Raw genomic sequence first — 24,718 nt, 5'->3', positions numbered from 1 at the left:
TGTATGGTATGTATGGTTCATACTATGGTCCATATAGTTGTGATGGCATAATTTGCAATTATATGTGTTTCCCCTGAATACCATATGAGACATCCATATTTCCAAATGTTCCATTACATATTGATGCCACATTTGACCATGCTTTCTGCAAATTTCGTGATCCCAAATTTGCGTACATCCAATCATTGTCCCATGTCCAATGGGTTATGTGGACTATGAGGACTAAGGAGGAGTCTTGTGCACCACACATCCACGCATTCTTTTGTAGAGACACCATATAGCATAACCAAATGAAATCGAACCTTCCATGCTACAAGCCACCAAAATGCATATAATTCTTTCCCAAATAATATTTGTGTACGTGCAAGATGATAAGCAATGTTCAGTCGATTCTAAATCATAGTTGCAGCTCTTACAGGCACCATCTTTGCCTCTCCGTTGTAGTTACATACCAACTATGAGGGCTTTATGGTTGATAAGCTAGAGAAAGGATTTGCATTTTTCAACCAAGTCTTTGCCCACAACTTTCTCCAATAATCATGCATACTAGTGTCATCGAAGCCCTCCTCCCTCCATTTACTACCATGTGCATCTTTATGGATTCCTTGTTGCTTAATGATATTTAGGCCAGTTTTTGTTGTACATTGAAACTATTGTTACCCGTTTTTCCTACATCCCATAACAATTTTGATGGGTTCCAAGTAACTTTCTCTAGATCCACCCCCTCTTGGATCGAGACCCAAGACGCATCACGCAGCTTATGGGCCTCTAGGTCGATTTCCCAGTTTTTACCACTAGTAGTATTTAACCGTACTAGCTTCCAGCATCCTTCTTGTGTTTTGTTTACATCTTCATTGACCTGTATCCAGGTGTCAGAGTGCACCATATGCTTGATCTCATGCAACTCATTTGTTGTGTCAAACTAGCTTGCCCACTTATACCCTACATTTGTTCCATCCATGTTATCCCTTATTCCCTCATAGAATCTCATAGTGTTCGAGATCACATTCAGCATAGTCACCCATCTTCTACATTTTTCTATAGTAGCTGCATGAAAAAGCTCCTTCTATTCACACCAAGATGCCAACGTGAAGCGCCTGGTTTTGTCAATATTTGCCCATGGTAGACCCGTAGACTATTCCAACATACTACCATTGGCATCCCCGAAGTTGGGGTTCCATAGCAGCGATTGAAGAGACCATTCCAAGGCAAAGTTTGGGGCTCTCTGTGACCGATTGTATCAATCTATTGTCCATGTTATGTGCAATGTTCATGTTCAATTCCTTTATAAATGCTCAACAAGGCATGTCCATCCACTTACCCCCCCCCATTCTGGTTTCCTAACATTTAATCTACAATGGCATAATGTTTTCCACATTTCCCCTCCTAGAGTTAAGCATCTCATAACAAAGTTCGCTATCAGGGCCATGCTCTATATTTCCGAATCGATTAAACCTAGGCCTCCATCTTTCTTTATTCCTGATATGGTGCTCCATGCCACTTTAATCATTACATTGCCCTTAGTTTTGTTGTTCCAAAGTAATTGAGTAATGTCTCTTTTTATTCCTGCAAGTCTTGTTTTGTCCCAAATCCAACAAGAAGGTGTGTGCCATAGCGTTGATAGAAAGACTTGATTAACAATTAGGACTCTTCCGGCAAGAGCAAACATGGTTGTGCTCCGCACTCTGACCTTGTTTTTTATGCACCTTTTTTTTAAGATTCAACCTACAGTTGTCTATCCAAATTAATGGCAATCCAAAACCCCAAGTACCACATTGCTACATTTTCATCCGGCCAACAGAAGGCAGAATCTGGACACCATCATGGTTTCTGACCTACTCCAATCCATAGTCCTATTAATTTGTGCCAATGTATTTTGGCTCCTGAGCATTTGCAAAATTGGTCAACCCATTGTTCACATCTCAACAGGTTATCATTGGTGCATTTGACAAATAACATAGTATCATCTACAAAGGTGGATATATTTAGATCTGCTTTGTGTTCCATAATTTTCAAACCCTAAATTTTCATCTTAGGGGAATGTAAGCCAACATCCATCACCTCAACAGATAACAAAAAGAGGGCACCCTTGCCTAACAGAATGAGTGATCTGGAAGCATGTATCGTTTTCCCCCCCAATGAGCACTTAAGCAGTCTCCCATTATTCATTGTCAACCCATTTTTATGATCAAGAAAGAGTTGATGGCCCATGATTGGCAAAGTTTTGATGGTCACAACTACATAGCCAACCTCTTTACATGAAATTATTATAATGAATTCAATAAGATTTTGACATATCCTTCTCGACTTTTGCTAAAACAAATAAGATGTGATCCCATCACTATGCTTTGTAAGTTTCTCAATGATATAACTCCACATGTAACCTCTTTGTGATGTATTTGATATAATCCATGAAATATGAGCTAACTAACCCACGTCATAAACCTACAATGAGAAATACACAAGAATGCATACAGTACACGACTTTATTATAATAGCATGGAGTCATTAAAATTGAATAGTTTGGGATAAGCGTCAACATGATTGTTTATCCATGTAGTTTTGATTTTAAGGCTATTTCCCAGTAGCAACAGCAATGAGAATCTAATTATGATCGATGAGTGAATGATATATATAGTCTTGTTATTTACTCTAATTATTACCCATTCTCATATCCCTCCCATGAAGTTTGATATTACACCATGTTAATATATAGTCAATAGTAATAATGCCCACGTAGTTTCCTCATGTTACCTATAATTTGAAATGAATTTTTTGTTTAAAGAAAGGGAGTACTAGGATATGCATACTTTTTAAGTAAGGAAGAATTGTTTTTCTCATCCCTACCATTGCTAATCAAGAGAATTTATGTATTTCTAATCGAAGATGCTATCGATTGGCACAAATATGTAACCAAGGCATATGGTTTTATTTACATGTTTTATTTTACCTTAATTTTCGGAAAGCATCCATATTCTGTACATGATGCACATAATGATTGCAATGATTCTCTAATGTGCTTTTGTAATAAATTTAATTTGCTTCTTGATAAATTGAGTAATGTAGAGTCTAGAACATGTTTAGATGATGTCCTAAACTTAAAATTGATATTCTTAACTTCCCACAAATGTAATTCCAAAGTTAATATTGTCAAACTTTCGAACCATGAAAATAAAAAACATCGCTTGAATTGCATACTAAAATATTACTAATGAATGTTTAATTGTATGTGTGAAAGTGTTTTTAGAATCTAAGCCATTGAACATTAGGAGAATATAAAGTATAGATAATTCACCTTTTGAGGATAAGAACACGAACTAAGACCTTAGGGAAGAAGTCAAAAGTAAAAGTACGAGACCAAGAGAAAAGTAAAAAGAGAAAACGCAGACTATAAAAAACAGTAAAAATAGAATGGTCATAACTCCCTCGTTGTTTATCCAAATATCACGTTTAAATATGGATTAGAAAGCTTGTAAAAAGAGCTTTCTATAGCTTTTTAAATCGCTTAATTTGGATATCGGATGAGGGAGATATGACGATTAGAAGGTCGATGTGTCATAGCTAAAAATAGGGAGATAAAAAGCTTCTAAAAATAGCATGAACGTGGATAAGAAGAGGAAGGTTATAAAAGAAGAAGTGATAGTAGTGAGGAGGGGGGCGAAGAGTAAAGGAAAAGAGTGGATGAGGAGTGTTAGGAAGAAGTGTCTTAGAAGAGGAAGGTCTTCGGTTTTAGTTCAATGTGGAGTTTGTCTCCTTTGTATTCTCTTGATGTTGGAATATCAGAACATTCTTATTTCTTGCTCGCTTTCTCTATCTTTTTTCTTAGTTTCTTGAGTTATACTCTCTAATCATAATTACCTAGAGCTATATAATATATTATGATTTTTAACTCCATCTAATCGGTTTGGTCAAGCCCTCATATAGTGTATAACTATCTATTATCTTATACACTCTATCATTTTGGCGCTCCAGGGAGGGTCGATCCTTTCCGTATAGGAAGAGAAGTTATCATTTAATTGTGTTACTATATTACATTAACTTAGCTATGCAATTTGCATTTTCGGGTGAAAGAACACAAGATGCTGGTGCCTTTTTGGCATGCTTTGAGCATCATGCCATATCTATTGGACGCATCACCGACAACGAAAAGTTGCCCTTGTTGGTAGCTACATTCTATGGTCGTGCTCGAGATTGGTATGACTCTCTTCCGCAAAATGAACAAGGAGAATATCAATTATTGGTGCATCAATTTCGTACAAGATATATTCAATGGAAAAGTGCAACTGAGGTAAGGGAGGAGCTTTTTCAACTAAAGATGGAATCACCTTTTGGTTTTTTAGAGTATGAACGAAATTTCCAAGAATTGTGGACGACGTGGATTCGTCTTCGTGGTGGCACCGAAGACGAGTGGTTTAAGATAGAACAATTTAAGGTGGGCCTTGATATGCATTTCCGTTTGGAGGCAAGCTTGAAGGATCCAACGACTTTTCAAGCTCTTCTCCAAGTTTGTCAAGATTATGATCGACAAGTGAAGATGATGAGTTCCATGGGGGATCCCCAAATGACGGCTTTGGGTGCAAATTTGATGCCTCGTGCCAACTTTCAAGCCTCATCTTCAATTGTGCATGGGGGACAAGTGTTTCCAAATGTGTATACCACCACAACAATAAACCCAACAAGTATATCCCAAGAAGTTGAACAAGTGAGGAGTGAACAAGATACCATGGCATTGGTAAATCGGCGCTTTGATGAAGTGATGACCTACTTGCGACAATCCCAAGCAATTCACAACACTATTCCCGATGGTGGTGGCTCTAGAGGGCATCACGGTGTAATTTGTTATTCTTGTCAAGAGGAGGGACACATCTCAACAAGATGTCCTCATCGACAACAAAGAGGCATGGGAAGAGGCATTTATCAAGTGCAAAGGAATGGACAACGACCTAACAACAATGAAGTCGAAGGAAACGTAACACTCCCTATGGCTCAGGTTCCTACAATTCCTCATAATGTGAATCTTCTTAATTTTATTGATGATAGTGATAATTCTTTTGAAGTAGCTCCTGTGAAAAGGACAAGGTCCTCGCAAAAGGAGAAAGAAGTTGAAGGAGAATCTAGTGCCTCAAGACAAAAGAAGAAGTCTAAGGAGAATGAGAAAGAGGAAAAATTGAGAAGGAGACACTCTAGAAGAAAGATCAAGATGGAGGACATTCCTATGGGTGAAGGTGTAGAAGCTTTCAATTTGAAGCATGAGTTGATTTCAAGTGGACCAAGGATAACATGGCCGCAACTTCTCCAATTATCTCCCACATTACGAAAGGAGTGGGGGCGACTTGCAAGTATTCGCCAAAGTCGGAAGACTGTGCATTATGTGGGAATCGTGCGAGTAGAAGATCGAAAGGACATACGACCCACCATCCCCGTCTCCATCAAAGGGTTTCACATCAAAGATGCGTTGGTTGATAGTGGTGCTAGGGTAAGCTTGATTTCTGAATTTGTAGTAAACAAAGTAGGAATTCCTATTAGTAGGTCATCTTCAACAAGGGTGGTTGTAGTAGATAGTGGAGTGGTGCATTGCACAAGCATAGTGGAGGATGTGTTCATCAAGTGTTTTGGAATAAGAGGAGAAGCTTGCAACAAATACCACATCAACTTGAAGGAAAGTGTATCAATTTCCCCAAAGCTTCGGCAATTGAGTGTTGAACAAAAGGAAGAATTTATGCAAGAGTTCAACGCATGGTTACAAGAAAGTTCCAATTATAAGATGGAAGATTTGAGGTGTGTGTCACCTATAGTTTTGGTTCCAAAGAAGAATGAGATCAATTTCAAACCCTTGAATGATTCGACCAAACGAGATGAATTTTCACTTCCTTCTCGAGATGAGATTGTCGATAAAATGGTTGTTTATACAAAACAAGGTAGTGTGGACAATATGTTGTGCCAAAAAGGATTTCATGTGGATGATTCAAAGATTAACATAATTACAAAGATGACAATTCCGACAAGTCTTGAAGCTTTGAAAGTATTTGTGCAAAAGGTGCGCTCGCTCGAAAGATTCATTTATATGTTGACATGCTTACTGCTATCAAGAGTGATGTATCCCATGGCCCTACTAGTCTTTGGAGAGTTAACGAAGACATAATGATTGTGGTAACCTCTTTCTTTGTGTTGACAAGGAGAAAGATGATGATGGAATTGTCAATGTGTGTGTGGGTGTGTCTAGGAGTGTGAGGTTTTTCCTACCGACTAGCGGGGGTTTTACTCACATCTTTTTATTTTCTTTTTATTATATCTCTCTCATTGTCTATAGCCAAGAGATTGGCGAGAGAGCTTTTGTTTGTTAAGTACTGCCAATAAGTGCTTCGCCATAAATGGCTTAGCCTCTAACAAGGGGGAGGGCTAAATGTGAAAGTGTTTTTAGAATCTAAGCCATTGAACATTAGGAGAATATAAAGTATAGATAATTCACCTTTTGAGGATAAGAACACGAACTAAGACCTTAGGGAAGAAGTCAAAAGTAAAAGTACGAGACCAAGAGAAAAGTAAAAAGAGAAAACGCAGACTATAAAAAACAGTAAAAATAGAATGGTCATAACTCCCTCGTTGTTTATCCAAATATCACGTTTAAATATGGATTAGAAAGCTTGTAAAAAGAGCTTTCTATAGCTTTTTAAATCGCTTAATTTGGATATCGGATGAGGGAGATATGACGATTAGAAGGTCGATGTGTCATAGCTAAAAATAGGGAGATAAAAAGCTTCTAAAAATAGCATGAACGTGGATAAGAAGAGGAAGGTTATAAAAGAAGAAGTGATAGTAGTGAGGAGGGGGGCGAAGAGTAAAGGAAAAGAGTGGATGAGGAGTGTTAGGAAGAAGTGTCTTAGAAGAGGAAGGTCTTCGGTTTTAGTTCAATGTGGAGTTTGTCTCCTTTGTATTCTCTTGATGTTGGAATATCAGAACATTCTTATTTCTTGCTCGCTTTCTCTATCTTTTTTCTTAGTTTCTTGAGTTATACTCTCTAATCATAATTACCTAGAGCTATATAATATATTATGATTTTTAACTCCATCTAATCGGTTTGGTCAAGCCCTCATATAGTGTATAACTATCTATTATCTTATACACTCTATCAGTATGTTAATATTATGATATATTGACACTCGACCTTCTAACAAATTTGTAGTCATAGAGCATAAAGTTTGAATAGTCTTGGATAAGGATTCCCAGGAAGAACTTGGATCATTTGCATGTTGTTCATTGCGTATGTATGCATGTATGCACATATGAGCTTTTTTGCATATGTTCATATTAGTTCAATATGTAACATGTAAAGACAATCCTTTCACATTGTGAGACTAGCACGTCATTAGGTTTCCAATCACAACTACTTATATAGCTTGAGGCTAAATTATACTATTTATATGCTAGTATATGGAATATGTACCAACAAACATACATATCATTATGTTTATGAGAAGGTCAACAATACATCATGTTAACCATGCAATCTATTTTCCACATACCTTACATTAATCAATTATACTAATGTTTTATCTATTGATTTGTGTTCTTACTTGGGTGGACACAATGCAAAAAAAATTCATGAGGGCTCCTTTCATTCTCGTCAACTAGTGATAGAAAAGCACTTTAAATTGAGTTGAATAGGATTGTAGTGGTTTTCTAGCCATAGGCATTAGATTAGGTGTATAGACGTATCAATGATAGCAAATATTGATTTAGCATTAAAAGATCAATATGTATACAAATTCACTTCCCCCATCTTGAAAATCTTCATCCATGGTGATACATTTTGCATTTTGCCATGTGATACTTTATAGATCAAGTGCATTGATACTATTTCATAAAACAAGTGGGATATGAACTTGTCATACTTTATAGATCCCTGTCAAGAAAGCATGAATAATAATGGAATAAAGCTTTCATTTCCATTTTCCTAGTGCTCAAGAATTTGGGATAAAGAGTAGTATGAATATAGAATTCCTTGATAGTTGTTCAATGAAGGGTTTCCTAATGGAGGTGAGATCACAAACATAGTCCAACTAATTGTTTAAGTATGTATAAAGAAGATGTTTATTGAATTTGCATGCATGAATGCTCTCTTAAATACAAAGGGACTATATGTTAAATGGTACGATGATGTTTAACATTTTATCTAAAACTTCCTCTATATCAAACTTGGAGTTGAAACCAAATAGTTGATTGACATAAACATTATTATTGAATTTTTTATATGTATGTATGTAACCTAGAGTGAAAGTGGAGAACAAGGTAATTTCTTATTAAACTACTTAAATGCAATAGTCGTTTTGTTAATGTATGTTCTTATTTCAGTTTCCTATTTGAAAACTCTTTTGCAAATTTTCATGTCTCTTTTAAGAAAGACGTTATAGGGAATGTTGTGACAACATTCACTATGATAAATTTCCATGCATGGTTCATGTCTTTTCCTTAAGGTTGCAACTTTGGCTAAGTAGGGAGCTAATGTATACGGTTAAGATGCAAGAGTAGGAGTGTGTCCAACTTGGAGAAGTTCAAGGTTGCTACATTGAATAATGGCATTATCAAATGGCTGTCAATGCTAGATCATGGTGTTAGGTGTTCTTAATTCTCTATCCCCTCATTCCAACGTAGAGTAAGAGATAGATATTGTTTTTGCATCCATATAGAGGCCAATATTGACCCATGGGCCTTGAATACACATGTTTTCTTGATGTGTGTCTCCTTCCTCTTAAGGGGTAATTATAACTTGAAAGACAAAATCTCTATGTGTAAATAAGGTATACATATGAACTTTAACCTTCTAGGTGGTGTCTTAAGTATGACAATTGTGTTATCACCTGCTCTTAATATGTCATTATAGCTTTCACAAATTACACTATATATTGAGGACTTAAAAATCAAGTGATATTCATACTTTGCTAAGGCTTCCACCACATAGCTTACATGGCTTTAAATTTGATGCGTTTTTATGACATAATGCAACTTATGCATCTCTTGGGTGACCGAGTGTGAAGGATTGTAAGGGCTCTACAAGAATTGATAGACATATTGATCATGAAATAAGGTTGAATACAATCAAGAAGCATTATTGCCTTGTCTTGAACCCTGACATTCTATGTTGATGTTTGCAATGTAATATTATAATTTTGTCCTTTTAGCATCTTCCCACTTCTTCCTTAGTCATTCCATTAACCTTTCCTTAAAAACCACATATTGCATAACATCATTTGAAAGCTCTAGGAGATCTTCTACATCCCTTTCTTTATGTCAACTATCCAACCAAATGAGAGATTTTTTCTCGTGCTATTCTATTTTAGCTTACATCAAACATTCAAAGAAACATGCAATAATCTATGGTTTGGCATATTCTTGACTTTTGTAATGTATCTACAAACACCTCTCTATAGGTTGAACACTTGTTTCCAAGAGCATGATATAGTTAGAGGTGGTGGTAGGAGAGAGAGTGAGAGAGGCATTAGAGTATGTGGTACAATTCAAGGATGAGACTAGGTTATTGTTTGATGGCCTCCATGGATTACCACGAGAGATCCATAGGTGAATAGGAAATTGATTTGACAGTTTTTGCAAACTAAGTTCTAATGGCACCTTATCCTCTTAGTCTTGTATCACCTTAGAGGGGCTTTACTTTCCTTAAGATCCTCATAATCATAATAGGACAAGTATTTTTTGGCATTGTCGAGTTGTGTTAATATACACAATACCTTGATGAGAAATTAGAGAGACGTTTATCGTTGTCCTCATGGATCAAATATGACAAATGGGCCAAAATGAAACATTTTTACAATGTGTATGTAAAGTTAATTAATGACTTTGAAAGTTCAAGTATTATGTATTCATGAATGTTACAATTGTGATATACACATTGCGGTTGAGATAAATGTGTGTAGAGATATGTGCAAGTTTAAAATGTGAGAAAAGCAAACTAGAATGTTAATGAAGGTGGGGGAGCATTACCATAGAGTTTGGTACTCAAACTTGTGGATTGTTTGGACAAACACATGTGAAACTAGAGCTTGAACGCAAGTTGTTTTGTTGATAGTTTAATGCTTACTACTGGGTGAAGCCCGTTATTAAAACAAGAAATTTTCAAACATTTTACATTGGTAATATAAGACAACCACACAAGGGGAAAAAAGGGGCATGTCTTGAATAAGCATCTCTAGGGAAAGGCAAACTTTTAGAAATGATATTTGAATAGCGTCATTACGTTTTGTGATTTTTATATTAATGAATTCCACATTTATAGGTGCAATGTTTTATGTATAAATAACTCAACTTTAATGCGGAAGATGAATGTGTTATGACTTCTCATTCACTTGAAATGGCGACTTTTATGAGAGAATCCATAAATAATTAATAGAAAGTAATCAAAACCAATGATAGATCTCACGATATTGCTTGTAATGTTGGTATTTGATATGATTGCCAACATGTGGATGCATGTATTGATAAAATCACGCAATGCAACAAAGGTTATAGATACTAAAAATTTCCAAAGTGGACATCTTTACGCATGTACAAGCGTGATTAATATCATGCCTCTGCACACACATAATACAACATAGGATGATGATGGTGGTATAGCTTTCAATTACATTCAAGCAAAACTTATTGTAAATTAATATCCATGAACCACTAGATGTATTAGACAAAATCATCATGGTGTCTATCTAAATCTAATGTTTCATCTTTAACTGTTCTAATGAAATTCTTGTTGTAACTGCATGAAACATGTGTTGGTTTATAGGGAGCAACTGTTGTTTTATAGACTAAGGCATCTTTAAATGCATTAATCGACATCATCATCAATGTAGCCGCTTTGTTGTTCTACATATTAGAATGTCTTCACACACAAAATGATGGTGTTAAATGTCCAAACCCCTTATTTTCATTGGTACATTTTTAAAATATTTCTTCGCCACATATACAACCACCTTATTTTTAGAGAAATAAATTTAATGTTCTCAAAGACGACCTATAGGTAGGTTGAAAATATCATGAGGGGCACACAAAAAGGTCGTAATTGACACACTAGAAGGTTGTGTACTTGTCGGTTTCAATTCCGTGTGAAATCATATATTTTAAACTCATTTGGTCTGTTGAAATTGACATCAGTAGCAAATCTCCAATATAACATATAAGATAACATTGAGAAAAGTTTGATGAACGTGTCAAAAGTTAACGAGCTTATTTTAAATAATGAATATGGAGAAAGTGTGTTTCTCATTGAGACAAATTTCATTCCCTTGGTAATCGCCAAGTCATAAATTTTGTGTTCGACACAAAATAGCACCCTTCATTTATCAAAGCAATAACGCGGGACTAGATTCAACACCTATGGAACAACTTCAGCCACAGTTATTGCGATCAGCTTGGTCTACTTATCTTTCTTGCACATGAGCCTAAGGCTTGTTCCACAAAGGGCATAACAAAGACATTATGTCCATGTCAATGCATTATAGCAATGGAGAAAACTAACCAAAATCCATTCCAATACATAATACTAAAGGTTGTCAATACATAATACTTATTGCTCCTTTTATCATCAAGCTTATATGAAATATTTCCCTCATAGATTAGATTTCAAACATGAATGCGCCCATATGAATAGAGAAATACATGTCGGGTTGTAAGCGAACTAGCCCCATGAGTTACCCATTCAATTTATGCATGTGTCGTAGACATGATGATTGCAATACTAGACAATGATCTTTAGAAATGCAAGGTCATTTTGATTTGCACCTGAAAATCAGCATCAAATTCAATATTTCAATGCCACGGGATTATACGAGTTCATGTTGGAATTTAATTTCACCATGAAATTGATTGTGACAATTTTACTAGGCCATTCTCTTTTACGTGATCATAAAATAATAGCCTTCGTGAACTACATTCTTTAAATATTTTTTGTAGATTTGGTGAATATAAAAGATGATCTAGACAATCTTTTGATGCTTTAGAAAACTAAGCTTCTAATTTTAAAACTCAAAACTAGGAAACAAGATCACTAAGATCAATGTAATTTTGTAGGGTAAAGAACTAGCATTGAAACATAAATCTTATGACTCTGAGGGTTTACTAGGGGGTTTCTCTTTTACACAACTTGAGGATTGCATCTTCATTCGAAGTAATCATAGTCAAAATATTTGAAAAAAGTTTATAACTACATATACTTACCTCCACATTGATATTTAAATGTCTTTGGTGGTCATTATTCTCTAGAATCAAGCTACATGAGTGTTGTAGGATCAACATTTTGTATGCCATATCTAACTACGTCGTGTACTGTGTTAATCTCAAGAGGAACCATGGTTGATTGATAAAAAGACCTTGATAACCAATCGCTTCGTTGATTGAAACTTGTAATGTCTAGATATGATCTCAAATATCGTAAAATGGAATTCTTGAGTAGCAAAACTATTGTAGGCACACCACCTAAGACTTCACCGATACTACGATGGAGGAAATTGCATCGTGTCGTTAGCACACTTATTTACACCTTTTATTTCTTTACGAGAAGAAGAGAAGTGGTAACCCAAAACAAGAAGAAGGGAACAAAGTGCAATGCGGTGTGATGCTAGAATGGATCTTTCTAGCTGTGAGACTTCTTCTCCCGGGCACAAATTTGTTACATCTCGCTTCCATTGTGAGTGAGTGTGTGTGGGTGGGAGTGGTGCATGCGGTGTGAAAGGGAGGTGAGAACCGAAGAAAAATTCGGAGAACTTTGGGCCTTGGGGGTTTTCATTACATCATCAATAATAAAATAAAACAATAAAGACAAAAAAAGTCATACACATAACCTTCCATTCTCATGAGAGGCGGATAGAGAGAGAGAAAGAGAGAGAGAGAGAGAGAGAGAGAGAGAGAGATGTATATGTATACAGTATATATATTAGTATAGTTATAAATTATAATGCAACAAAGAAGTTTTGCAAAAGCTAGAGTTTATTTGAAGCAAGCTGCCAATAATAATAATAATCCATTCCATGGCTTCTCACTATCTCTCTATGTCTGTCTACATACATACATACATACATACATACATATATCATAATTTCATAATATGTATGTATGTATGTATGCTCTATCTATTACACTCTACCACTCACTATTCCATTCCTACTAAATATACATACATATGTACATACTTACTCCTACTGCTTCTGTAGTCTATGCATGTATGTATGTATGTATGTATCATATGTATGTACATATAACATATATATGTATCATGACTGACTGACTGACTACCCTTCCTTTCTCTTATCTTCTTCTTCACTTTAGAATCTTCACCTTGTCTTTCGTATGACCTTTTCACACACACACACACACACACACACACACACTGTGACTGTTATACTCTCGTTTTTCTTCGCAAGGGACTATGTATTATATACTCTCTCTCTCTCTCTCTCTCTCTCTCTCTCAGAGAATTGATGTGTGTCGTCTCTTTATGGTGGAAATGCTGAATCCATTCTAAGGAAACTTCAGTCCACTCCTCTGCTGCTTTCATTTCATTTGGCTTCTCATCTGACCCTATTCCTGGAACCACCATATGCTCTCTCTTCTTCTTTCTAAACCAATTACATACTATCATTTTGGGCTGAACTCTAAGAAGATACAGTACATATTTCTCGTACATTTTTAGCCAGATGAATATGGTGTCAAAATTCATGGATTGGTGTTTTCTTTTCTTTTCCTCCCTCCCTTCCTTTCCTGGATGGATAAAATGAACACATCACATTTTCGCTCTATCTTTAAGAAGGAATAAAGGTGAATCTTCAGAGCTGAAAATTACTGGACCAAGGCGCTGGTGTTGCAAACAGAGGAATAATCTCTAAGATAATTTGGATCATGGTTTAGGGTTCTTCAATAACCTTGTTTTGAAAAATGAAAACAATGGGTTTAATCTTCACGAGGATGAAGGTAGTCTTTGGTACAGCCGAAAATCCTGGATTAGGGTTCTTTTGGTGATGACGAAATAAGTAGAATCAACTCAGTCTGATCTAAGTTGGTCTTAGACCTGAATACACTTGATTTTGAAAACTATTGAATACACACTTTGTTTGATCTAAGCTTATCTTAGAAAACTGAGGCTTTCTCGGATGCCTCTTTTGCTAATTTTGGACTCACTTGGTTTTGGTATTTATCAAAGAGGATATAGAGTTATGTCTTGAAGTAGGTTTTTTGGAATATGCCCTGGAACTGAATTGGAAGACTCAATTGACTTAATTTTTATTAAGAAAAAGGATGAAAGCAGAATTTGAAGAGCTAAATACGTTGATCTCGGAGACCTAACGTGTAAGTTCTACACGATTTTCGATCACCAGGTCACGAGATGAAACAAATAGCATCATAATGAGAGATATTCATCATTAGACCATGCAGCAAAGGGCATCGTTATCATGAGAGATATGCAATCACCAGATCAACAAATGGTAGCATCCTGAGTGACATGGAGAATGATTTGATGATAAGGAGTGTGATGCTATGAATGAACTTGAATGCTCAAATCATTGCTGCCATTTCTATCTCATGGTTGAAAACATACAAAGGCCCAAAATATGAAAGATCTAAGGTGGGGTTCAGCAAGGTGGTTCATAGTGAACATTATGCTTGCATGTGTATATGTAGGGGCAGGGCAGTTATCGGAGACGCTGTCTACATTAAGGACACAATCATCTCCGATATGGGCACCATCTGGGATAATGGTGGCTGCCGTCCTCATCTTCGGTTGTAAAGTCTTTCCTGGGATTTTCTCAGGTAACGTCGCATCAAATTTGTGGTATTTTCAGAAACAACGGCTTCGCTCATGCCTCCCGGCCTCTATCGCTTTGGGTTTGTTCTCATTGGTTGAGTCTCTTTCTTGTGCCTGGCTCCTCAAACACCCTCTTTGTTACAAGAATGGTTGCTTCAGATGGCAGGTACGCCTTTACTATCTTTTTATCTATACCTTCCTGCCTTTCATTTTCTTCTGTGTTGGCATTTTTTTGTTGTTAAAACATCCATGGGGGAAGAAAAGAGCATATAGAATATATTTTCCTTTTTCACGCTCATGAATATTTATTTATTTGTTATGCCCAAACAATGTGTCACACTTCCTTTTACTTGTCACTTATTTTTGGAATGAACAAGAAAAAATAATCATGTCTTCTTCATACTTCACGAGCTTTATTTCTATTTATTTATGTCTAAACAATGTGTCAGCACTTCGTTTATCTTCCCCTTATTTACAATGAACAGAATTTTTATGCCTATGAAGTTTTTCTATTATGTCCAAGCAATCTGCCTCACTTCCTTTGATTTGTCACTTATTTAAAACATGCTTTTTCTTCCTGAATAAAATGCACCCTTTTTTTCTTGTAATATTTGTTCCAAGTATACTTCCCTTGTAATGGTATCCATATGTCTGTATGTAAATAATGTGTAAGAAAAGAATTTAAAAGCCTCCTTCCATCGAACTCATTTCCTGTGGTTACACATGTGGGGAATCACCCATCTATTGTTCAAACTGTGTAGACTTACTTAATTCATGGATTCTGACATCCTCAAACTATAATTACTAGGCTTTGGATTATACCTAATTCGAGATGCAGCTGTGCCCATCTGACTTAGTTTATTATGATTTCGTTTCATTTGTAGGATGCGAGAGATGGCACTCTCACAGTCAATACATTCCACGATGCATTGTGGCTTTTTGTCGCAGCACCAATTACAACACTTATTGCTGGAACTGGAAATGCTATTGTCCTCTCGCTCTCAAGACTCTCTACGTGGAACCACTTTGTTCAAGTTTGGTCAACTTGGGTACTTGGTGATTTATCGGCAATTCTTTGCTATACCCCTTGTATCCTCCATGTTTGGAACTTTTTCGATGAAGATTTCCAAACATTCTTCAAGGGAAGGAAAAAAAACTGTATCAAAAGAAACTCTCTTGGGGATGAGAATCGGCAATCAAAATTTCATTCTACCCAGAGTTTTTCAGTCTCAGACTCGTTGCCCAACAAAGAAAGCTCATGGCAAGTAAGTAGCTCTAATGGAAAGTGCCAACGACGGAATATGATGGATGTTGAGATTGCTATACCAGAGTATCAGAACAATGAATACGATTCCCACTGCGGTTTATCACTCGATGAGTTCATGAAAAAGTGTTGTAGCAAATGCAAGAGAGAAAGCCGTATAGCGGATACACAAAGGCATGTGCGCGTAGATGGAAGACATGGTGTAACTGACAATGTGAGAGAGGATAATGAAAGTTCAACACTGCCAGATGCTCATCACACTCATCCTTGGGGTCACTCTGGCTTTTCCATTCAGAAGTTCCTGATAAGGCTTTCTGAATGTGTGACATTGTTTCTCCTTCTAATTGGTCTCTGCATGTTCATTTTCTTCAATCTCGGGGTTCAAAACAATAATGAGTTTGTCCAACACTTATCCTACTTGGTATTTCCAATGGTCATATGGGCATCATTTCGTTTCAACCGTGTTGGCTTGCCTCTATCTGTCGTTGTGGTAGCTATTATGGCAAGTGCAGGCACTGCAAAGCATCGTGGACCACTTTATCACGATGACAATAGTGATAACTCATTGCTTCAGGTAAATATCCTTTTGAAAAAGAGTGTTATCTCTGTATTTTGATTATTGAAATGAGTTTGTTCTTATTCTTATCATTAAAATGCAAATTCGTAATACTATAAAAAATTGTACATTATGACCCATAGGTTGTAAGAAGATGTCACTGATACTATAGTAAATTGCCTACTGCTTGATACAAAGAGAGGTAAAATTTGACATGGTAATGGCACCAGAATGTGTTAAGTAGGCCACTTCCAGCATCCTTAAATAGTGATGCTTCCCAGTTATGTAATTATCATCAAGAAGTAACCGTGTACAAGAATAACTTCAGAAACTACTCTAATATATGCTACGACAAATTATTACAAGCCCTTGGTGACAATACATTTACTTAATGCCTCAAATCAAGGCTTGGAAGTTGATAGACTAGAGGAAAAGACTTGATTATGCCTGCCTAGATCACAGGACACGATGAGACAAGCCTAGAGTAGAAGACTTGATTATATGCCTGGATCACAAGACGTGCTATCCCCCATGAGCCTTGTAGCCAGAGTAGAATTTCTCTATTTACACAAAGCACAGTGAAGCTGAGGGGAATCAGAACCTTACACAAAAACTCATACTAGGTCGAATATAATTCTAGAAGCTCATGGTGCATCAATTCAGGTACAGCAGATGGTTCGATGTCTCCAGTCCCTTGAAAACAATGTCAACAACCATTGTCTCGTGCCCATTTTCATGGTTTGATGAATTTTTTATAGTTGCCTAAAAGATCGTGAAGATCTGCACTGGGAAAGGAAATGATACACATATATTCTTACGCAAAAATCCAAATTTCTTATAGAAAGAATTACATACGAGTTTCTTATAGAAAGATCACCATGCTATCTATGAGTATGCAACAAAAGAATGTCATCAAGCCAAGCTAGATATGCAAGATGCCAAGGTCCCTCTTTGCCCATTTTGGCTATTCTCTGAAGAGCCTTCATTGACCTATATTACTTCCATCCTCATATCTCTTTTATAACATAAAATGCTATCACTACTCTCAAAAGGGCAAACCCTATAAAAAAATAATACAAAGCACAAATCTATTGTACTCTGTCTCAAGAGATCACAAATGTAGAGACCCATCAAACATCATACTTCTTCTAGATTTTGTAATGGAGTAATACTATTGTGGAGAAGATAGTTTCAATGGTGAAATGGAACAAGGGGAAAATAGTCATAGCTACACCAAATTATTGTGTAAAGCATTTTTGAAAACAAGGATGGAATGAGAAAAATGGAAATAAAATTATTGTGGAAAACGTAGTTACTCGGATGTAAGGGAAAAAATAGAATGCAAAACGTTTTCCCTTGTGAATATATATACGAAGACATATTCAAATGCAAAGCAAATTATCATTTAATAACTCAGAAGCCCTTTATATCAGGCAGTAGATTTTGAATATCCTAGAATGCATTTTAGGCATGGGTAAGAGGGAGTTAAGAGGAAAGGAAGGGTTTCCGGAAAGGTAAAACCATTGTAGAAACTAACATAGTTATGAGGGCGAAACAAAACAAAAAGGAGACATAGGCAATTAGTTAAAATAAAATCATTGTGGAATGCAACAAACATATTGTTGAAAGTAATTACTCGAATGAAATGGAAATTAAACCAAAATGTAAATACTTTTTTCCATGCTAATAAACATACAAAAACATATTCAAAGCAAAGCACACTATCATTTAATAACTCCGCAGTTCCTTATGAAAATGCAATAGGTTTTGAATATTTTTAGAATGCATTCTAGGCATGGGTAAAACATAAACTTCTTGGACGTTGAAATATTTGTTAATTAAACATGTATAAAGGGAAATGCATCAACATCTTGCAGGTTCAAATGTTTGTATGTGTGTTGGCAATGGTAGCAATCACATTAGCTGCAATTGTGCATGATCGCAAGCAAATGGAGGGTGAACTGAATGAAATGAATTCCACTTTGGAATCTCAGGTTCTTTTTCAACGCATCTAAATTTTTTTTCACTTTTGATTAACATTGTTTTTCTTTTGGGTGAAATTATCATAACATTTTGCATATAAACATTGTTTAGGTTCGGGAACGTACTAAGGAACTTCAAAAAGCAAATAAGGAATTACAGGCCTCACAGACAGCAGCTGAAGAAGCCAGTAGAGCAAAGTCCGAGTTCCTTGCGAATATGAGCCATGAGATCAGGTTATTGTCTTTTGCATACATATAGAAAGTTGGCATCTTACATATACAAGGCTTTTATTTATTGTGTCTCATTGCATAGAGAGTGCATGAATGATAATACATTCCGGGAAGGAGGGTTAATCTCTCAACCTTATTTATAGGGGAAAAGAGAACTTCCATAGTTACAATGCAAGTTTTGAACTTTTGTTTCTCAAAGACGAAGGAACAGGAGAATAGAGTTGAATCTTTGAGATTTCAGAATCTGAGTTTTTGGAAGGGACATTTTCAGAAGATGTGTGGTATAGAATGCTTACAAAACCAAAAAGTTCTTAGGAGTTATTATCAAAGCTTTAGAGGAAATCTTTCTCTAGTTTGAAGAAAGCCAAGGCACGGCAAGTAATTTGGTATTTTATACCATAACTATATACTCGCGGGGGTCGCTTATATGACAAAGGTAGTTATATCTTACAGCAAGGTATAAGTACATAGTATGTGACAAGGGAGGTGGACTTTAATGTGAACATGTGCACACCACCACTTGTGTGTAATGTAAACACACAGGCGAGACAATTGAGCTCGATATCTCAATAACTTCTCCTAACCCTAAGATTGATTGGTGGCCGTGGCTCCCCATGGTCATTTGGTGGGCCCTGCATGTAAGGGCAAACACCAATAAATTGAGAATGGTATTTGGGGTCCTTTATTCCTGGGGAGTTAAGCATGTTGCAGAGTAGCACCGCGTCATTGATGAGGATCGTCCTGGTACCATATGGTATGTATGACGAAATGCCATTCCACCAAAGCTCATGAAATCTGCTGAAAGAAATGCACTGAAAAAAGCTTGCCAAATGTTAAAAAAAATCCAAAACTGAATTTAATTTAAGTCAATGCTAGGAGCCGCTCCGTGTAAATGGATGTCATCATATAATTGCCAAGTGTAACTAAAGAATATGTAGATGAAAAGACTGGTAAAAGATAACCGACCACCCTCTGAATCTGTTTTACTTCGAGAAAGCAACTGTTTTATTTTTATATTGGCTTGTTTTATAGAACGCCAATCCATGGAATTATTGGGATGACTTCATTGGCTCTAGATACCGACCTCACAGATGAACAACGAGAACATCTTGAAACGGTTTCACAATCTGCTGATTGTCTTCTGCATATTGTAAATGCAATACTTGATCTCGCAAAGATAGAAGCTGGCCGTCTAGAACTGGAACGTGTTCCGTTCAACCTCTCGGGAATTACTGAATCGACTGTGAAGATGCTTCAGGTTTGATTTTTCCCCTTTTAACCTTTTGGGCCTATTACCTTTCTTTTAATTGAAAATTAAGTTCACTTTGGAAAATCACCACTGTCATAACACTGTACAATGCAATGCTTGCATGAAAAGGTAATGGATAGAGTTCTAATGTTTTTTAGAACTTTTCTCATAAAGATAAAGATTAATATTGAACAAAGATACGGAGATCAACAATTTTGATAATGAATAATAATGACAAGAAGTGGATAACCTTAATATGACTTTCTTGACTTAGGCTTGTGTTCTCTTTTCTGGTCAAGGCGAAAATGATTTTACTCACTAAACTGGCATTACCTTTTGAGACATGTGTCTATTTGTAATGAATACTGCAAGAGCCTACTTCAAGTGTGGTATTGCTTATACTATTGTTGAATTGTTTTAGTACAGGGAACTTATGATCAATGGATCATTGGAAATTTTCTATAGATGTGAAGAGTCTCTGTATTTTCATAATGGACTGTTGACATTGACAAATACGCGAGTTTGTTTTACTTCATATATACATGCTATATTAATCTTCGACTTATATTATAGGTCAGAGCAACACAAAAGAATCTAAAATTATACTGTACCATCGACTCTGATGTTCCAGAGTGTTTAATCGGAGATGCAGGGAGGTTGCAACAATGTATACTAAATCTTGGTAAGAGGGAAATTATATAAACTTATTGAGAGCTTTATTAAAATGATTGCATTGACTTTGATGTAATTTAATTACTAACGTTCTTGTATGTGTGGTTCATCATTGAAGTTGGAAATGCCATCAAGTTTACCCATGAAGGATGTGTATCTGTCTCAACAAAGCTATACACTTGTCAGGACAGCAATGGTGATTTATATGATGCACATGAGAATAAGCACTTAAGAAGCTGTTCACTGGCTAAGATTAGGTCTTCAAAGTGTCCTCTCAAGAGTCCAGAAAGATATGAACTCAACCATATAACATCAATACATGGTGATGACCATTTGTTTGCAGGAGATGTCGGCAAGATAGGTTGCCCATCACTAGAAGCATCTGTACCGGATCGCTTGACTAATTTATCAATTGATCCAGAAGTGCATGACAAAGTGAAACTGTTATTCTCAGTCACAGACACTGGGATTGGCATAAGCAAGGAAAATCAAAAAGAGATATTTAAAGCATTCTCGCAAGCCGACAGCTCTACAACAAGACTCTATGGAGGAACTGGATTAGGGCTCAGCATTGTGGAAAGGTATGACATAACTGTGCAATTATTTTTTTCTGATTGGGCCATGATGAAATATAGTAGAAATGGCTAACACTGTTTTGAGCAATATATAGATTGAAACATGAAACCTGAATGCATGAATACATTAACTGGAGAACCCCATAAAAACATAGCAAATGTGATCGCATTTCTGGGACAGCTTGCACTCCTAGCATCAAATTATGCTAATTTTGAAACACATGTGAAGTTTGATTTCTTATTCGGGAAAGTGTTTTTCTTTTTCGCCAGGCTAGTTGCGATGATGGGTGGTCACATCTGGCTTGAGAGTGAACCTGGAAAAGGGAGCACTTTCTATTTTGTTGCTTGCTTTGAGAAAGGTGATTCATCTAATTGTGAAAACCATCTCTCAAAGAGCTCCTCAAGAACACGGCAAAATTTATCTAGATTGAATTTGATCAATCCTTCAACAGAAACACGATCTTCATCTTCTGACCAAAAGGTTGATGATGAGAAGGTATCAGATGGTGGCATTAGAACCCATCCTTGTCTTGAGGGTAGTTGTTCTCATGATGAGGCACTGTTAGAAGGACAGACGGGTGTCGATATTGTGCAACGAAATAATTGCCTCAAGCTTGATGATAATGTTGTCACTGTTGGAATGGGTGAGGAGGATTCATGCCAAAAGACACGAGTAACAGACTTAACTGCTTCCAATGCGAACATATCAGAATGCAAGCAATCTGGTGGGGTGAATCCAGGTCTTATACTGAAAGGCATAAAGGTTTTGCTGGCTGAAGATAATCTTGTTAACCAGAAGGTGGCATGCCAGCAGCTAAAGAAGTTTGGAACTGAAGTGGAGGTTGTGAATGATGGTCAACAATGCCTCAATGCTCTTGACAAGGACTGGGAGAAGTATGACCTAATTCTCATGGATGTTCAGGTGGGTATCTCTTTTTCTTTTTTTTTACTTAGCTCGTATGTTGTTTTACCACCTTTTTCCTCAAAAGATTTATCATCTTTATTCTCAAACTTAACATTAGCATATGTTTTTTACTTTGTAGTTCTCATGGGTATACATGCATATATACATATATGCATGTATGTATACCCCAGTCCGTGTATGTATCCCAATCCTGAGTGTTTATCATATCCTTGCCAAAGATGTCTTCATTTTTTTCCTAATTTTTGTGACAGTACTGATTAAATGCAAATACTTTAATATAATTGCTAGATGCCTGTTTTGGATGGATTACAAGCGACAAAGATAATCCGAGCGAATGAGAAACAATTTGGCTACACAAGGAAGCCGATTATCGGTCTCACAGCTCATGCCATACAAGGATATAAAGACAGGTGCCTGGAAGCTGGGATGGATGCATATGCATGTAAACCTTTTCAAGCCAAGCAACTTATAGAAGTTATTCAGATGGTATTACACCCTTGAAGATTATTATTTCATCTCTGTGGTTATCACTTGAACCAGAACAAGAAAACAAAAAGGTCTTCTCGTTGGTCTGAGTCGAAAAGAAGAGTGTACCAATGCCAGTTGCTAGTGTCAATGCAAATGAAATCTTGTTATATATAAAAATTGTAAAATGAAGGCATTGTTACTTGCATTGCTCATAATGAGGTACCCAATCAATGGTGGCAACTCTGGGAGTGTATTGATCATCTGGCTACATTTGGTGCATCCCATGTGATAAAATATGGGGATGCCCCACTCGCGATAATAGATAGGTTGCTATTCACAACAAAGTGGAGCAATGCAATGGAGAGCAGCATCTTGAGGGCAAATATTTTATCATTTGTCTGCATATGGTAAAAAATGCCATTGTTGTAACAATTTCTTTGAAGAGTATTCTCTTCCTTGATGTTTGAATAAGGTACTCACCCGAGGGAATATCCTATGTACAATATAATATAAATATAAGTATATGTGTATGCATATGTATATATGTATATGTATGTGCCATGCCAGAGCAGAGGACCGTTTGAAGCTAGGATGACTCCTAATCACATATTGAAGGCGTAGCCATGTGTATGATCATAACATTGTATGTTAAGAGAAAAGTGGTTGAACTTGATAATTTGTTGCAGATTCCACTCAATCATCAACTTTGGAACTGTGTAGAGTAATGTAATAACTTATTTAATTCTACAATTGTTTAAGCCATCCTTACGGAGTTGGGGAAGAAACATTGAGTAAGATTTTCAACCTTGGAGTATAATTTGAATTTTTGTAAGAAAATGTCTACATTTGTGTCCAAGTTGCTAGCTATGTCTCGAACATATTGGGCTCACCAATTGTGATACAATTACCAGTATTAGAGGAACTAGAATACATTGAAGAGAAAGGACACACATAATCGTGAAAAGGTGTCTGACAGGGAGAGGGAGAGGTGCTGGGAGACATGATGTGCCTTTGATGTACAACATTACTACATAGTGAGAAAGGCACCTGATGAGATAGATGTTGCCTGTGTTGCTGTACTTGGGAGGTTAAGGATACAACATGATTTCTTCATCGTGAAATGACCGTATCATGTATGACATCTGGGATTCCAAGGACTCAGACGAGCAGAGCAGGGCTAGGAGAGGGAATTGGATCCTGCGCTGTCTGGCGAGGGGTTGAAATATAAATATATACATGTAACACACACACACACACACACACACATACATATACATATATCATATATGTATGTATGTATTATATACATATTGTTTGGTGGGGACCAAGGCCCAAGGCCATGTCCCCACATTGAGCTCTCGAGCAATGAATGAATGAATGGATGTTATTTATTGGCTGGAAGTCAGTATGTTTTGGTGAAGTAGGTAGGGGTTGTTTGAGAGAGCTTGCGATGGCAAGTGGGGGAGGGGAGTTTGGAAGCTACACAAACTTATGTTTGTCGGCTTCAGTAGGAGTAGTAGTCCCTTGGGGTTGTGGTCGTACAATGGTATCATTTAGATGGAAAGGTAAGGTCCCACGACAACATGGTTACACTTTCTACTACAATACGTTGGCCATTGCAGCTTGAGCGTGGGACATGGTGCATCCGCTCCCTAAGGTGGTGAAGAGTAGTGATTAGTTTGTTGCATGAGGTCCATTGTCATCAACAAGGAGCCAATTTCTCATCTACTTTGGTGAGTTGGCTAGGACATGCGTTGGAATTGGACTTAATAATAATCAGGACAAAGCACTTAATTACTTGATATTGATGAGTTAACTAAAATACTTATGCACAATTCACTCAAAATTAAGGGAGATGGATCACACATACATTTGTCAACAAAATCTTATATTAGAATTAATATACAACACAATCACCAAAAATACATTCCTACTAAGCTTATGTTGGGACAACAATTGATGATGTCCATCAAAAGTAAAATGCCCACTTGGGTGG

General features: G+C 36.6%; 1 protein-coding gene and 1 long non-coding RNA gene across 2 annotated transcripts; one reads left to right on the top strand and one right to left on the bottom strand.

The window, feature by feature from the left end:
- The first annotated feature begins 13,629 nt into the window (after positions 1-13,629).
- Positions 13,630-23,262, top strand: LOC147866243 (putative histidine kinase 4). Its single transcript, XM_087316620.1, has 9 exons — positions 13,630-14,966; positions 15,685-16,638; positions 18,498-18,614; positions 18,715-18,836; positions 19,866-20,091; positions 20,656-20,764; positions 20,873-21,335; positions 21,600-22,251; positions 22,543-23,262. The coding sequence occupies exons 1-9, from the start codon at positions 14,607-14,609 to the stop codon at positions 22,753-22,755; spliced, it is 3,216 nt and encodes a 1,071-aa protein (XP_087172746.1). The 5' UTR covers positions 13,630-14,606; the 3' UTR covers positions 22,756-23,262.
- Positions 20,107-20,715, bottom strand: LOC147866244 (uncharacterized). Its single transcript, XR_015529471.1, has 2 exons — positions 20,625-20,715; positions 20,107-20,198 (listed from the first exon to the last, which is right to left on the bottom strand). It is a non-coding gene; the product is annotated as an uncharacterized LOC147866244 (long non-coding RNA).
- Positions 23,263-24,718: the final 1,456 nt, after the last annotated feature.

Source organism: Azolla caroliniana, unplaced genomic scaffold, assembly GCF_043228905.1.
Source record: "Azolla caroliniana isolate FFs.n. ecotype wild unplaced genomic scaffold, voAzoCaro1.0.p SCAF_3, whole genome shotgun sequence".
NCBI classification, from domain to species: domain Eukaryota; kingdom Viridiplantae; phylum Streptophyta; class Polypodiopsida; order Salviniales; family Salviniaceae; genus Azolla; species Azolla caroliniana.
This window is presented reverse-complemented; position numbering and strand designations above follow the sequence as displayed.